The 16,572-nt window shown below is 37.5% G+C and overlaps 1 protein-coding gene across 1 annotated transcript; it reads right to left on the bottom strand.

Moving 5' to 3' along the window:
- Positions 1-1,452: 1,452 nt before the first annotated feature.
- On the bottom strand, positions 1,453-13,261 carry LOC130142116 (serine/threonine-protein kinase Nek3-like). Its single transcript, XM_056323560.1, has 14 exons — positions 13,034-13,261; positions 12,113-12,206; positions 11,803-11,900; positions 10,727-10,810; positions 9,603-9,670; positions 9,397-9,483; positions 8,228-8,282; positions 6,086-6,286; positions 5,664-5,733; positions 5,022-5,068; positions 4,037-4,139; positions 3,493-3,639; positions 2,401-2,535; positions 1,453-1,733 (listed from the first exon to the last, which is right to left on the bottom strand). Exons 1-14 carry the CDS (start codon positions 13,148-13,150, stop codon positions 1,453-1,455), a joined length of 1,587 nt encoding a protein of 528 aa, XP_056179535.1. The 5' UTR covers positions 13,151-13,261.
- Positions 13,262-16,572: the final 3,311 nt, after the last annotated feature.

Genomic DNA, 16,572 nt, shown 5'->3' with positions numbered 1-16,572 from the left:
GAAGGTGTTTTAAGATTTGGTTTTATTTCTCATTATCTCAATCTAATATTGATTGGTAATAAATAAAACTAATTTCCCCAAGTCATGTCTGCTCTGCCCATGACGCTACTGGATGAGTGATCTCTCCTTGTCCTTATCTGGACCTGTGAGCCTTTTGTTGTATTTTCTCTCCCCTGTGCAGCTGAGGAGGGAAGTGACAGACCGGCTTTGGTGGGCACCTGGTATCCAACCAGGGTCAACCCACCACAATGTAATATTTCTGTATGTGGTCAAGGATTAAAACTTTACACATTCTCACAGTGTTACACCATCTCTTTGAAACATGACAAGGAGGGGATCTGAACAATGCTATTAGTGCTAATGCTTTTGACTAAACATTTCTGCAAAGCTATTACCAACTCAAAATACATTTAATATCTAGGCTTATTTAGTTATTTGAAAGTGTTCCAGCTAAAAAAGTTTGTCATGCATTTTCCACCCTCCGTTTTGTGATGCAGAAAACATGCCCACTCAGATTTTTTTGACTGAAATAATTTTATTTATAACTACAACTATTAACAACAATAACTTGGATTATAAATACTGGCAAGCCTAACCTCAGTTATTGTAGGTAAATTCAAGTTTTCAGTCACTGTGTTTCAATATCATTTTCAGTTCTGACACTCAGTCTGGGTCATCTTCCTCAAAGTCCCTAAAAATAGATTTCAGAATGTTATTTTGCAAAACAAAATACAAATTTATAAATCTGTATTTGCTTTCCCCCCCAAAAAATTACCCTACAACTAGGAGCAATTATGTTAAAAATATCAACATGAGAGACTTATTTCCTGAAGCATGGTGATTAAGGACCCAATAGACATTCTCTTTTGAATTTACCCAAATAAGTTTTATCAAAAGCAAAAGCAAATGCATCTAGGAGACTGCAAATGTGTTGATATTAATAGCTGGCAGCTGAACTGCAGTAATACATGCCTAAGAAGTTTATCTCCAAGTGCCACAGAAATAAACAATGACATAAATTGAGATTCTGAGAACCCAAGAACCCCCCCAAATCATACACACATCTGTAAAATACAGTATTTCTGTTCAGAGTGTGTTGATGTACACTCTGCTCTTTCAAAGCTAGGTCACCAACATTAAAAAGTTTCTACAAACATGCCTCAGTAATAAGGTACCAAAGTGATTTTATTTCACTGTGCATGAAAGAGCACACACATACAGCAAACATACTGCTAGGCAAGTGGTTTTGCCACTGGTTATGATTCCAAGGTCAGAGTGCAAAGATGTTTCACGCAAGAAGGTTTTGCACTTTCCTGTGGATCTAATTGCATCTCGTGCTTTCATTTTTGCAAAGTCATCAGCAAATTATTAGCAATCTGCTAATAACAAGCAACTTGTTTAATCTCAACATCATCAATAACCATAAATATAGCAAAGAAAACCTGTAAGATATCAAATACCACCAAATTTTAGTATCATTACGTAGGAGAGGGATGGATTTAGATGCTGAGAAAAATACTGATTTTTCTCAGGGGAATGTCTTTTTGGAAGAATCACTTTGAGGAACCAAAGAAAACAAAAATGCAAGGATGTCATTTGGACATACGTGTCATCATCATCAGATCTAGGCTCAAGTCTCTCAGAATCTATGACAATAGCTTCATGTTCACCATCTACTTCATCAGATGCTTCAGTTTCATCAGAAAGTGGACCTTTTAATATATTTTCAGAAGCTTTTAAAACACAAAAATGAAAATGTTAGAAAATGTTACCAAAATAATTTTCAAAATAAAATTATTAAGAATATGAATATGATATAGTCTTTCTAATTTGCCTGCGGTTCTTAGCAGATCCCAGTACAAGCTGTTACCTATTCTAAGTGGGGAGATAAATTAATAGTGCAGCTGATGTGCAGAACAAGTATTTACAACTGTGGCTGTGCACATCTATAGATGACAGTTATGTTTAGCTGTGCCATCTTACCATCCTGTCATCAAGATAAGACACTACTGACTTTGTGAAGGTGGGTTTACCTGATGGGACTACCGTGTATTTATTGCACCTCCCTAACACATACACCAGGCTGCTTAGCAGGATGGGGAACATAGAGCTCTACAGTGGCTGCATTTTTGCCACAACCTCATTCAGCTATTGAGCTGCAAGTGAAAGTCCATCATAAAGAGATGTAGTAGAGATGTACAGTCACTTGTGAATTCTAAACCTGGCTTTTTGTGAGCCCACGTTTCATTTGGTAAACAAAAAAACCTGAAATAGCCTGTTGTGACATGAATTCAAATGCACAATCTCTATACATAGGGGCTATGCGTGTAAAAAAACCCCCACCAGTCTTTATTAATAAACCTGTTTGCAAAAATGTTTGCTCACAAACTGGGGATTTACCTGGTTTATAAATTGTGTATGTTTTAAATGCTAAGCTGACATCTGCGTTACTGAGAATGTCCATCAGGGTCTGAGGAGTTTCCTTGTTCCACTGCTTACGTGGCTTGTTTTCACTGTAGTTTATAACGCAGCCACCTAGGTATAAAATCATTAATAAATACTACTTACATAAAATCGCATTAGCAGCATGGATTACAAAGACCATATTCAAAAGAGAAATACAGGAAGAAAAGAGTCTAGATGTTTCTGTCTGCAGCACCACTGACCTCTCAACACACTGAGGCTGACATTACCAACATTAAGAGGAAAGAAAATGTCAGAAGGCCACAGTGGAACCTTCTGCTATCAGGGAGTGCCTTTTAATAGCAGAACATCTGAATACATGCATTCTTCTGTCCTCTTCCCTTGCCCTGCATATAATTATCATGTAATGTTCCTACCACAGCTTGGGAATTTTCTAACTACTCATATCTTGATTATTTATTTCAATAGCATCTATTCACATTTACTTAGAATACCTATCCATAATCACATAAAATAATTATAATAATTGCATACAGTGTAGGGCATTTCAAAACCAAATCATTTTTCAGGAGAAACCCCATGTTATATGTTCTAATTAAAAGCTGTTGATGTGGAAGCAAAATCTCTGCCTCACATCTGAAGTATATCATTAATAGTTCTTGTCATTGGCATTATCTGTATGTTAAATGACAACAGAAGTAGAGGTATGGATGTTATATGCTCCTAATGAAAGACAGGCAGCGGCATTCTGCATCAGATTAATTCCTCAGTGTTACACCCACAAATGGTATACTAAGAGGAGGGTTGATAGGACAGTTTCTTAGCAATGATTGTAATTCTAGGGTTGCTAATGTTATCTGTGGCTTTCTTGCTCTTTGCAGTCCTCTTGTCACACAAAACCACTAAGAAATTCTCTTCAGCACAGTGGACTTGTTGAGTGTTTGTTACTAAATATTTTAAAATTATTTTGGCATCATTTTAAATATGTCCTGTAAAGTTTTGGCTTTTGAAATCTGTAAAGAATCACTGATATTACTTGAATTAAACCCATATTTAAATAAATCTTACTTTTAGCCTCTTCAGATGTAAAACTGGAGGAAAGCAAGGATGCATTTTCCAGGATATCCACTACAGTATTGGATATCTTCTTTTCCCATTGCCTCCTGTGGGGATGTGACACATCAGTAATTCCTGGGAGGACATCAGAAGTTTCTACTGCAATTGCAACAACAACAAAAAAAGGATGATAAACAGTATCTAACTTCATTCTCTGTCCATGCAAACTCTTACTAAGCATACAGCACTTCGCTGACAGTGATATCTGATTCTATGGGCACAAATCTGAACTTGGTAAGAGTTCACCATACATTTACTCTACACCAAATGTTTTCAGTCATTTTCTAATCCTTTGGCCAAGATTGTTTTTTTTTTTTAATTTTTCTTTTAGATCTCAGATAAGCAGTAAGAATCAATATCATCACATAAGTAACAGTGGCATGGTTTTCTATAGGTGCAGACTTGTATGCTCTACCTGTTTAAACAGCTGGATTGCTGACATTTAGATATCACCACACAGATGGAAATGCATCAGTCTTAAAACTGTACAACTTACCCTTTTCATTGGACTTCCTTTGTTCCTTTATGCCTTCACTCAAATCCTTAGTAATATTTTTCCTTTCTAAGGGGCTATGCTTGCTACTTTCATCTTTACTTTGCTTTAAAAGAATAAAGACTGTATTAATCATTATCCTTGTCGTCAAGAAAAACAAAGCCGTAACATTAACATGGCATTATTTGAGTTTTGCTGTAAAATGGGTGGTCTAAAGGTCTGAAAATGAATCCACTGACACCATGAAGCCAATTGCAATTGCACTGTATGTATTATTGCACTGCATTTCACACTGCATGCCATTTTTTGACATGTTTCAAGTTACACATATGTAGTTACTTGATGCAGTTTGTAGTTAGTTTTTTTTACATTTAAGAACAGCAGCAATATAAAGACAAATGAGTCATACTCCCAGGGAAAGGAAGATGCACCCAAATATTAAGCTCCTCAGACTGACAGGTTTATCAAAAGAAAAAAAAGAAGTGCTGCTGGCAACATGTTTTGAAAAATATACTCAATAAGGCTGCACTAGGCTGTGCTGTAATGTACCCATGGATGACTTCTTGGCCACCTGTGACTTAATTCTCCTCACCTGAAATCTCACATGGGCCCTAAAACCCACTGAAGATTATGTCCAGATTAGACCATTTTCACAGCAGCATGTTCAAAATGTGTCCCTAAAGCAAAGAAAATGCATCAATTTTTGCAGTATCCCAAAACTTAGAAAAATAGGAGAGGGTTTTTTGGGGGGCACAGGGTTTGACAGGGCTATAAGGAAATCCTCTTTGAAACTAAACTAATGTGAAGCATAAAAAAGTTACATGGGAAATGCACAGGAAAACTCTGTAATTTGAACACAGATGACAGCTGACCTAGTAGGCTGATCTATGATTCAGCATACTAATAAATTTCCATGTGAACTTTTCTGTAATACAGAACATTCTAAATTACTAAAATACAAATATTATATGTATATTTGAATACTTACCCTATTTTCTTTCTTATTATTTGAGCTTCCAGCAGCCATGACATTACCTGATACGTTAAGGAACAGATTCAAGAGTTAATGCCTTTAGCAAGCATTTGTGGTACAGTGGTATTCTAGAGGTATGACAGCAACACCACTGAACCAAGCAATGAAAATTATGTGAAAGCTTCTTCACAATTCAGTCAACGTAGCTCATTCTCAACAGGGAGTCCCTCTACTGAGTTCCAAATGTGTACAAATTTTGGTGTAACTAAATTTATGCACAAGAAAAAATCCAACATTCTCTCTAAAAATTAAATAATGAAAATAACTTGCTTCACTGTGTTCTGGGAAAGAAAGCACCATCATATTTAACATATATGCAACAGCTGAAAGGTTTGCCTATTTTAAAATTGAAAAGTTTAATTCTAACACAAATCTTAAGACCTACAATGTATGCATTGCAGCTTTGCACTGTACTTCTCATGTGGGAATATAATTTATGCCCTTCAAGCATTTTTCCATATAGATTCAATAATATTAGATTTTGAAATAATTAAAAGTAGATTTGAACATATAATACTGTTTCTAGCTGTGTTTAAGATCTTACAATTCCTAGCCATTTTATAATTTCTTACATAAATAAAAATGTTGCTGATTTACCCTTTGGCCTTGCTGCATTGCCTTCAAGTTTCTTGGTTTCCTTTAATACCTGGTCAAATTCATTTGCCATCTGGAATGTGTATGAAGAGATGCAAGTATTGTACCATTTTAAACTTTCTTAAATTACAGTATATGCTATTTGTTAAAAATAAACTCGCTATACAAAAGCATTGTAATGGATAACAGCTAACAATATTTAATTTTAGCAGCATCATGTCAATATTCAACTTTTATTTTCAAAACAAACCCTTCTAAAAACTGTTTTCTGAGAAGTCTACAGCTATATTTATGGCTTTTAGAGTAGGACCTACACAACACTACTTTTCATATTGTGATACACTAACAAACTACAAAAGAAACTGATTTAGTATCTAAAATGTACATACTGTTGCTTAAATCTAGAGATAAAGAATATACCATACCTCAGAAGGCAAACAATTTTTTACAAGTTTGGTTAAGGAACCTCTTGCAAGAATAGTACTGGCTGATGGACGATTCTGGGGATTTCTCTTAAACATCTGTTTTATTAAATAATGAAGTTCATAGGAATAATGAGATGGTAGTGGATTATAGGACCCTTTGCATATCTTAAGGATGAGCTGTTTCCAGCTGTTGGCTTGAAACTGCATTAAAAACAAACAAACATTAGAGCACGGAGCTTAAGCATAAGGTAGAAAAAAGCTGATACAATTTAAGACCAACCTTAACACCTATTATATAAAAATGCTTGGTATGTATTTATGTAGGCTGCCTATTACCATACTGATTTGGAACGCAGTCTGACAGTTTCAGGGCTCTAATTCAGAGGTGGGGAATGATGACCCTGAATCAATACATCAGTAGCTTTACATTTTGTAGGGCTATTACATAGGCTTTTGATTATGTTAACACTGACAGAAATTTGCTGAGAATGAAAATGTCATAGTTTGCATACAAAGTTTGTCTAAAACCAGATCATAACAGACATTGCAAACTAACCTGTACAACTGGAAACCAGGCGGGAGTTACTCCAATAAATTTAGGATTGTTCAAATTTTATTTTTATAGGAATTTGGAGGAAATTTGGATCATCTTGGTGTGCTTTACTTTGTATACTTGAGATCAGAAGCGAACTGCAAGAGTGAAACTATAAGCCAGGAAAGATGCAGACTTTGATTAAAAAAGAATAATCATCAAAAGTAGCCTGTAAAGGTACAAATTTCCTCTTGCAAATCTACATGAAATGGCTGAAGTTTTTACTTTCCTCAGCTAACTGTTAACCCGTCTTCAGTCAGGAATTACTGCTTCCAAGTATAAGTCATTGGTCAACTGCAGTATCAGCAGGGACAGCTATAACTATGGATGGCAACAGCCTGAGAGAAAACAGCTGAGAACTTCTATCCCCATGAAGAAAGTTTTCTCGTGGCACACCCCACTGGCTTGGCTGCAGAGTGCCAAGCATCCGTGGTGTGTGGCATCCTTTTATATCACCTCTGATAGATTATGCAAGAACACATGACCATCACATAAAACCAGACACATAATGTTTCACTGCTGCTGAAAAGGGAAAAATACTCCACTCCTTGGTATCTTAGCTCTGAGCACTTCCTGAATAGCTATGACACTGCCAACATCTTGCCACAGACCTACTTAGGTCAACACACATCTATGCACAGACTCCTTTATCACTCAGTTACGTACAGTGTAAACTAAACTCTTGCACTGCTAGTAGTTGCAGCTGTAGAGAATCTTTTGCTGATACACAGGATTTCATAGGATAGGATTAGCTCAATGAAAGGAAACTGATGATTAAAAAAACTAAGATGAAATAACCTTAAGTTAGGATGATCTCATTGTCTTGCAAAACACCCTGATAAGGGCTCTCATGTTAGCCATGTGTCTGTATATAGAAGCCAGAGGAAGTTATCAAATAAGAAGCATAGCATCAACACTGTAAAAGACAGTGTCCCAGAAATAACAGAAAGGCAGAACCATCCATCAAGGCTCCCACTGTCCCAATAGCAGGATAGTGCTTGGACAGTGACTTATTTGATTTGAAAAATAAGCAAACAGATATATCACTGATGCAAGGTACAAAACTGCTTATAGCTCACTACATTTTGCTATACTTGCACACAATATATTCTCACTAGCAAAGATTTTGAGTGTCCTTGCCTCCACCTTCTGTGATCATCCCGATCTTGTAAAACACAGTGCTCATTGCAATACCCCTGCAGATATCTGGAACCAGTCTGGCAGCTGCTAGACTCCTTAATAAGCCCCATATCACCTCACTGATACTGAGGAAAATTAACCAAGAAAGAAAAAAATAATTGCTTTCTAACAGTGTAGAAAATGGAGTGTTTTACAGAAGGGTCCAATAGGTCCCAAGAGCTGCTGAAAAACAGAAGATGTAGTGGAAGAGGGGTGGGAAGGGTGGAGCAATACTTCCCTCTTTCAGAAGCAGCAAGCAAACATGTCAGTCAAATATATAATTGACCGTGTATCCACCAAACTACACCTAACTGCTAATTAAGTTTTAAGGAATTCCAAACCTTTTTTGATAGCAAGAAAACTATACTTACCGGATGTCTAAGAGTGCACAGCTCATATAGAATACATCCCAGAGACCATATATTACTGTAGGTATAGAGAAAGATGAGAAATTTTGAGCCAAAAATTACAATTTAATATCCTGCCTAGAAAAAATGAAATTAATATGTGTACATAACTGAATTGAATAAACTAAAAAGAAATGTAAGCAACCATAAAAAACAATACAATTATGGGTTTAACCTCTCCAGTGGAAATTATCTTGCTTATTTTATCCTACCCAGATGTAAAAAAGGATGACTATCATACAGTGGTAGTTGGCTTTTTATTCCTAGAATACCTCTTCAATGATTTGATGCAAAAATATTTATCCTTCCACACTTGAAAGCCTTTGTATACCTTGGCCCTTAACATCAGAAGGCAGGCACACAATCCTAATCCTGAGAGCTGGAATTCTGGCCTTGTCATTAAGAGTTCTCCTACTGAGAAAAAAAACTTCGTCTTCCATCAAAAGTGCCACCTGCACAAGAAGCAACTGATGCCTTTCTTGCAAGAGGAGCAGAAAAAAACTTAAGTGCTAGAAGGTTTCTTCCCTCCTCTGGAAAATAAATCACTTGGTTCAGGTACAAGTAGGGTCACAGAACACATCTAGGGGAGGGAATGTAAAGTGACTTAGGATTTTGGGAGTCTAGGAGGAAGATGTAAACACCATACTATCAAGACGCTCTCAGAAGTTCTTGCATAAAGACCAGAACAACTGGGCTGTATAAATCTCATCAGTCCTGTAGCCATTATCCCTGCATTATCAGGACTGGCAAGGAGAGCTTAAAAAAATATGACCAGCCAAAAAAGTAAGACCAGCAAAAAAGACACAAACACATACATATATATATGTGTGCGTGCATACATACATACGTGTGTATGTTTTTATGTATATATTTACTCTCCCAAACACAGAGAGAGGTCTGCACACCAGTTTTCAAACTTGTAAGACTAAAGACACTGTACTCTTAGTTACCCAAGTAAGGAGGAATTTATGCCTCTTCATCTTAAAAAACCTGTAATTACCTCTTTCTAAATATTCTTCAGCTCAATATCTTCTCTAAACCAAATATGGATAAGCCACAAAACCAGAATGAGTCAACAATAAAAAGACATACATTAGTCAGGCATTATTTGTGACCACTGAAAACACTAATACCTTTTGTTGTTGTATGGCATATTTTCCCATATTTCTGGAGGTACATAATAAGGAGTTCCCACATATGTGCAAGCATATGACACCGGACTATTGAAATGACAAAGAAGAAATGCCAGATGAAAAGTAATTATTTAACAACTCTGTACTATTTATCAGTGGTAAAATAAAACTTTACACCACTGAGATCAGTGGAGATATCCACATACTGTGCAAGAAGGCATGCAGATCCAAAATCTCCTAATTTGACTTTTCCATTTTGAGTGAGGAAGATGCTCTGCATTTCAAGAGCATAGATTAACACAGTTAAACATTATTCTAGGAAACATTTCTGCAGTTTGTATATACAGAAAACAGTGACTATCTGTTGCAGAATGGCTGTGTGATCACGGCCATGACTCCCTTAAAGATCTTTGTGAAACAAAGTTAGCGTAAGTTAGCTGGAGCAGGCCTTGCAGCTATGCTGAGGCATGCTGATAAGGAAGCTGAGAAAAACACTGACCTTGTGCCTAATGTTGTAAATAACTTTGAGGAATTCACGTAGACAAGAGAGGAAAAAAAAATATGTAGCTAGCTATCCGCAGAAACCGCAAGTAGGAGGACGTATGAAAATGTAACCCTTTAGAGCTTAGCCAATCAGCAGATGACTAGTAGGCATAATTAACTGGAACTGTATATAAGACATAATCGCGCTGTAATAAATCGAAGCTTGCTTTATCACTCATATTGAGTCGGCTGCTTGCTTTCCCTCGCTCGTCGCAACTATCACTTCTGATATTTTATCCTTATATTTCCTTTTCCTTGCTTCTCCTAACATTTCCACCAAAAGAAAAAAAAAAAAAAAGTTAAGAACTATGTTTAAAGGGAAATAGAAAGGTTATATGGGCCTAAAGCTCCAGCATCAGGAACAGAGAAGAATCAGAGTTTAGAAATGCCTTATCTCTATGCTGTACTCGAATCACTAAGGTCACACTTTCTTCTGAATGTGTCTCTTTCTGCTAGGAAAGAGTAACAAAGAAAAAGTGAGAGGCAAGTTATTTACAAACTGCATATTTCATACACATTTTCTACATCTATTATTGATTTAAATTATATGCAGTCTGTCACAAGCAATTGGTGCAGTGTGGACATGAAGGGTACAGGTATACTTAGACGATGTTTACACCCACAATATTATGTCATCCCATACACTCCACAATTTCATTTACTTAATATTCTTAAGCCTAAATGAAAAACACAGCATGCAGCAGTAACAGGAAATTGTGAAAGAGGGATTTGAACTTTTGCATGCAGAAGAGAGTTTATTAATGGCAACAAAACTTGCTCTGTTCACCTTGGATTTGATATCCCTGTGCAACACACTTTTATCATGAATGTGCTTCACACCCAGGCACATCTGCACAAACCAATGAAGGATCTGAAAAGAGTAAGAGTTATAACAGCTCAATGCTGCATATAATGAATGCTTTACTAATAGATAAAAAACCATTAAGAAAAAAAAGCATGTTCAGAATACTTGGCAGTTAAAAGTAACTGTAGCATAATGGCCCCCAGTTAGCATGAAAGACTGAATTCTTCAAGATAAAGTATATTTTAACATGCCAGAAGAAATGTTTACTACCTGTGTCTAGAAAACTAATAATACATAAAAATAATGAAGCTAGGGAGTCACTACATGGCACTTTACCTGACGGTCATTTTATAAGCAAGTGAATTACAATTTTATAGTAAATTAGCAAATTAAAAAAATCCACACTGAGATAACATACTGTTTCTAAAAGGAAATGTATTCTTTTTAAAAGTACAAAATAAAGTTCTTGGAGATGTTTGGCCAACCTAAATATTATATTAGGGGAGGATACTGGTCTTTTCATTTTGATTAAGATGATGCTTCTAACTGTGGCAGGAAGCAGTTTTCAATCACTACAATGCCACTTTGGACCTTCTCCTAAGTAATATTATATCCTATCTGATAAAAGGAGTTAATGCCTGCTGAATGGTTCAAACATTTAACTGATACATAAAATGCAAGTATTTAGTCTCCTGGCTAGTTTCATTTATCTTACCAGAATGCTTTATTTACTTTCCATTTGCAGTACCTCTTCCCATGCTTGAAATTATGGCTGAAGTTTGTGTTAAATCCTTACTTAATTGCATAAATTTATGCATGCAAACCCAACTCTGTTTTTTCACACTGCCTGCACAATTCTCAGATATAGACAGCAATTTGTCTTTTATTCCTTTCAGTCCAGCTGTTCTGCTGGAAATTATCAAATCAAAAATGTTTCTATAAGTGTCCTTGTTTCATTTAAGGTGTTTGTATATCTATAATTTGTGTTATGCAATGCAGCATGCTTCAGTTTACATGAAAAAGGATTCCTAGGTCCTTGGTTCAAAACAATGTCTTACCTTTTCTTCAGGGAACAAATTTCCTCTTTGGTGTTTTATCTTTTGCATTAGAACTCCATCATCACAATATTCCATCACTATATACAGATGTCCACCAGCTAAATTTTAGGTAATTTAAGAATAATTAGTATTTTCGTTAGCGGAGTAAGTATGTTATTTTTACTATAAAGCTCCGACTACATGCTATGTATTAAATATTACAATAAACATGTACTTTGTTTATAATGTATTATAAACAACAATAAAAGTAATCTTGATCTCTTGAGAGTATGCAACTATAAACAAAGGTATTTTAAGTTTTTATATTTACCTTCAAATGATTCTTTATAGGCAATGATATTTGGATGTTTCATTTTAGCCAAAAGGACTGCTTCCTTCCTAGAGTTCTCTACATCAGATGAAGACTGAAAATGTAAGTATGCTCATATAAATGTCACACTAACAAATTTTCATACATAGATGATGCACCTCACTTTCCAAAAGGAAAGCATTTTTAAGAATTATTCTTCAGTTATTTTAATAAGACATTCATAAACTTGAAAACCCCATCATTTTTTAATCTATGGTTTATTACTAGCTGAAGACTTCTTCATTTTGGGGGAGGTGTGTGGGGTTTTGTTTCTTATTAATTTGAGAGGATATTTTGCTACTTTATTTAGTTACTTTTTATGTTTTGAAAATGCAGAACTATGTAACAAAGCAGCACAAAGACTTTGGAACAGATGACAGTCTATACTTCATGAACTCAGTATAAAGCCAAGTGCTCAGGTATTAACTGAGCTTCAGCCTCAATAAAGCCAGTGCCTCTCATTTTGTGATTATTTTTTTTTTGCTTAGCTAAGTGCAGAGAAGGTAACCTGAATAACTGATTACCAGCAATAATATGAGGCTAATTTCCTCATTAGGTGTTGCAGATGATGTCTATCCAGTGAAATCAATGGGAATGCAGCCAAGGGCATCAGCAGAACAGGGGTTTCATTCTAAGTGTCTTCCTATGTGCTACACTTCCCAAAATGTAGCCACATGCTTTCTGAAACAGATCAGATTTTGCTACCTTACTTATTATCAACATTGATTCAGACATAGTTACATAGTAGCCATACCATACACCTGTCTAATACACAAAACTCTAAGCAAAAATGTTCAGCATTTCAAAAATAGATCCAGAATTATATTGGTTTGTTTTTTGTTTTTAAAGTGGTGGATGATGTGATGTATGTGTCACACTTACCATGGGAAGTCTTATTTCCTTCATTGCATACTTCTGGTCACTGATTCTATGATGAACTAGGAGAGCTCGGCCAAAGGATCCCTCTCCTAGTATTTTCAACACTTTGTATTCTTCCATTCTTTACAAGCCTAGGTCCAACACACTTCTCTTCAAACACTCGCTTTCACAGGATGGTCTTCTAAACTTTATCATGACCTTGATTCATTCTTTTGAAATTTGTTGTTAATATAATCTGCATGAGGAAAAAAAACCCCAGCAAAATAATGAGTGATAAATGTGGGTACCTACAACCGTTCAGCATTACCACAAATACGATTCATAGAATCATAGAATGGTTTGGGTTGGAAGGAACCTGAAAGACCATCTAGTTCCAACCCCCCTGCCATGGGCAGGGACACCTTCCACTAGCCCAGGTTGCTCAAAGCCCCATCCAGCCTGGCCTTGAACACTGCCAGGGATGGGGCATCCACAGCTTCTCTGGGCAACCTGTGCCAGTGCCTCACCACCCTCACAGGAAAGATAATGTCTAGTCTAAATCTACACTCTTTCAGTTTAAAACCATTACCTCTTGTCCTATCACTGTAGGCCCTACTAAAAAGTTTGTCCCCATCTTTCTTATAGGCCCTCTTTAAATTCTGAAAGGCCACTTGTAAGGTCTCTCCAGAGCCTTCTCTTCTCCAGGCTGAACAACTCCAACTCTCAGCCTGTCTTCATAGGAGAGGTGCTCCAGCCCTCTGATCATCTTCGTGGCCCTCCTCTGCACTCACTGCAACAGGTCCACGTCTTTCTTATGCTGGGGGCTCCAGAGCTGAACACAGTAGTCCAGGTGGGGTCTCACAAAAGCCAAGCAGAGGTGGAGAACCACCTCCTTCAACCTGCTGGCCACGCTTCTTTTGATGCAGCCCAAGATTCAGTTGGCTTTCTGGGCTGCAAGCACACATCATTGGGCTATGCTGAGCTTTTCAGCCACTAGCACCCCCAAGTCCTTCTCCTCAGGGCTGCTTTCAATCCATTCTCAGCCTAGCCTGTGTTGATACTGGAGGTTTCCCTGACCCACATGCAGGACCTTGCACTTGGCCTTGTTGAACTTCATGAGGTTCACACAGGCCCACCTCTTAAGCCTGTAAAGGTCCCTCTGGATGGCATCCTTTCTGTCCAGCATGTTGACTGCACCACACAGCTTAGCATCATCAGCAAACTTGTTGAGGGTGAACTTGATCCCATTGTCCATGTCACTGACAAAGATGTTGAAGAGCACCGGTCCCAATACAGACCCCTGAGGAACACCACTCACCACCAGTCTCCACTTGGACATCAAGCCATTGACCACAACTCTTTGACGTGTCCATCCAGCCAATTCTTCATCCATTGAGTGGTCTACCCCTCAAATCCACACCTCTCCAGTTTAGAGACAAGGATGCCATGCAGGACAGTGTCAAAAGCTTTGCACATGTCCAGGTAGATGACATCAGTTGCTCTTCCCTCCCTTGTCAGTCCTGTAACCCCATCATAGAAGGCCACCAAATTTGTCAGGCACAATTTTCCCTTAGTGAAGCCATGTTGGCTGTCACCAATCACTTCCTTATTTTCCATGTGCCTTAGCCAGGAGGATCTGCTCCATGATCTTGTGGGCCCAGAGGTGAGACTGACTTCCCTGTAGCTTCCTGGGTCTTTCTTTTTTCCCTTTTTAAAAATGGGGATTACATGTCCCCTTTTCCAGACTAGACTGCCACGACTTCTCAAACATGATGGAAGGCTTAGCCACTTCATCCACCTGTTCCCTCAGGACCTACAGATGTATCTATCTCATCAGGTCCCATGGACTTGTGCACCTTCAGGTTCCTTAGACAGTCTTGAACCTGATCATCTCCTACAGTGGGCAGTTCTTCGTTCTCCCAGTTCCTGCCTTTACCTTCTGCGATTTGGGCAGTATGGCTGGAGCACTTGCCAGTGAAGACTGAGGCAAAAACGTAATTGAGTACCCCAGCCTTCTCCATGTCCTGGGTAACCAGGTCTCCTGTTTCCTTCCAGAAAGGGCCCATGTTTTCCCTAGTTTTCCTTTTATTACTAATGTATCTACAGAAGCTTTTCTTGTTGCCCCTGATGTCCCCGGCCAGTTGTAATTCTATTAGGGCTTTAGTCTTCCTAACCACTGCTACTGTGATTTTGCTGAAAATGAGGCCTTCAGAAAGTTCAACTTGAAGTATCATACAGCGTATCTCTGCATTTTTAAATTTTGAATGCTAATGTTATCGATTTGTTAATAAGTTAAGATTGATTGACTTTGATTGATTAATTGATTTTATAAAATCATTTTATAAAATTGAAATATAGAAGGATAAGAAATATTTTAATGAAACTTATAGTTGCACAGTAAAAGCTGCTATGAGATCTTCTGTACACCCTGTACCAAGGCCAGAAGAAGGGGCTAGAACCATTGTTAAAACTTAGGTAATAAATTTAGGGTTTGAAAGGTTTCTTTGTATTTGACCAGTCTTCTGTATGTAGAAAGTGTATTGAGATGTCAGAATATGAGATTAATGGAAACTGGGGAGAGTCGACTGGAACAGCTTGTAGTTACCTGCCAAGAAACCGTGAACTTTAGTAAAAGGTAATTCCGGCAGGGGGAGATCGCGACCACCGACTCATATACCACCTACCCAAATCGTACCCCAGACCCATTTCTGGACCTTTCTAACCTTTACTGCGCAGAATCGGATATGGGAGGAGAATATGTTAATGATTTACGGGAAATATTATGATTACACATGAATATTTAATGAATATGTATGAATAAGTTTTATATATGGTGTCTGATTTTGAGACCTGGTGTGCGTTGATCGTGAGAGGACTCGCTCACGCACCCGGCCGTTAATAAAGAAGTGTCTGCTTATCTACATCACATTGGTGTCGATAAGTTCTTCATTCCGAGATTCCAGTAACACTAAAGCTCTACGAAAATTTAAATTCTAGACCTACAACTCAGCATCTTCTTTTTGCTACCTTCACTTCTGCAAGTGGTTTCATAATGCTAAACAAAACTCACAGGCAAATAATATAAACAATAAGCTTCAAGCTTCCAGTGACAATTCTCACCTAAAACAGCACAAGAAGGATCAAACCGGAAAAAGTTACCAGTGTTTATGTGCAAAAACCTCAAGGACTGGCTGAAAGAATAGGGATACAGGCAGGAATAGGAATATAATATTTCAGTTGGAAGGGACCTGCAACTGATAGAAAGCTTAGAAATAACTAGATTAATAGGATATGGAAAACTTAGAATAATTAAAATTCTCATTATATGTATAAAGAGGAGCTTCACAGTGTGACTTTGCAAATTAGGCAAGGAGCTTCAGAGTACAACTTTGCAAATTAGGCCCGGTCCTGGGGCCCTTTGTACTAATAAGGTGGACCTGGGATGCTCTGTGTGCCAAAAAGAAGACACCGGTATGCGAACATCTGTGCCTTTAGATAGGAAAACTGGATCTATCCTGTTTTATGGTTTGGAAGAAACTCAAGACACGACTGAGTCTGCGTGA

This window comes from Falco biarmicus, chromosome W, assembly GCF_023638135.1.
Source record: "Falco biarmicus isolate bFalBia1 chromosome W, bFalBia1.pri, whole genome shotgun sequence".
In the NCBI taxonomy this organism is placed as follows: domain Eukaryota; kingdom Metazoa; phylum Chordata; class Aves; order Falconiformes; family Falconidae; genus Falco; species Falco biarmicus.
The sequence above is the reverse complement of the archived record's forward strand: the minus strand, read 5'-3'. Positions and strand labels throughout refer to the sequence as shown.

Coding starts and splice junctions, on each gene's coding strand:
- LOC130142116 (XM_056323560.1), bottom strand. CDS start 13,150: ATGGAAGAATACAAAGTGTTGAAAATACTAGGAGAGGGATCCTTTGGC. Junction 9,484..9,602: donor TCTGCATGCCTTCTTGCACA/GTATGTGGATAT, acceptor TCATTTCAATAG/TCCGGTGTCATATGCTTGCA. Junction 3,640..4,036: donor AAGGAAGTCCAATGAAAAGG/GTAAGTTGTACA, acceptor TTGCAATTGCAG/TAGAAACTTCTGATGTCCTC.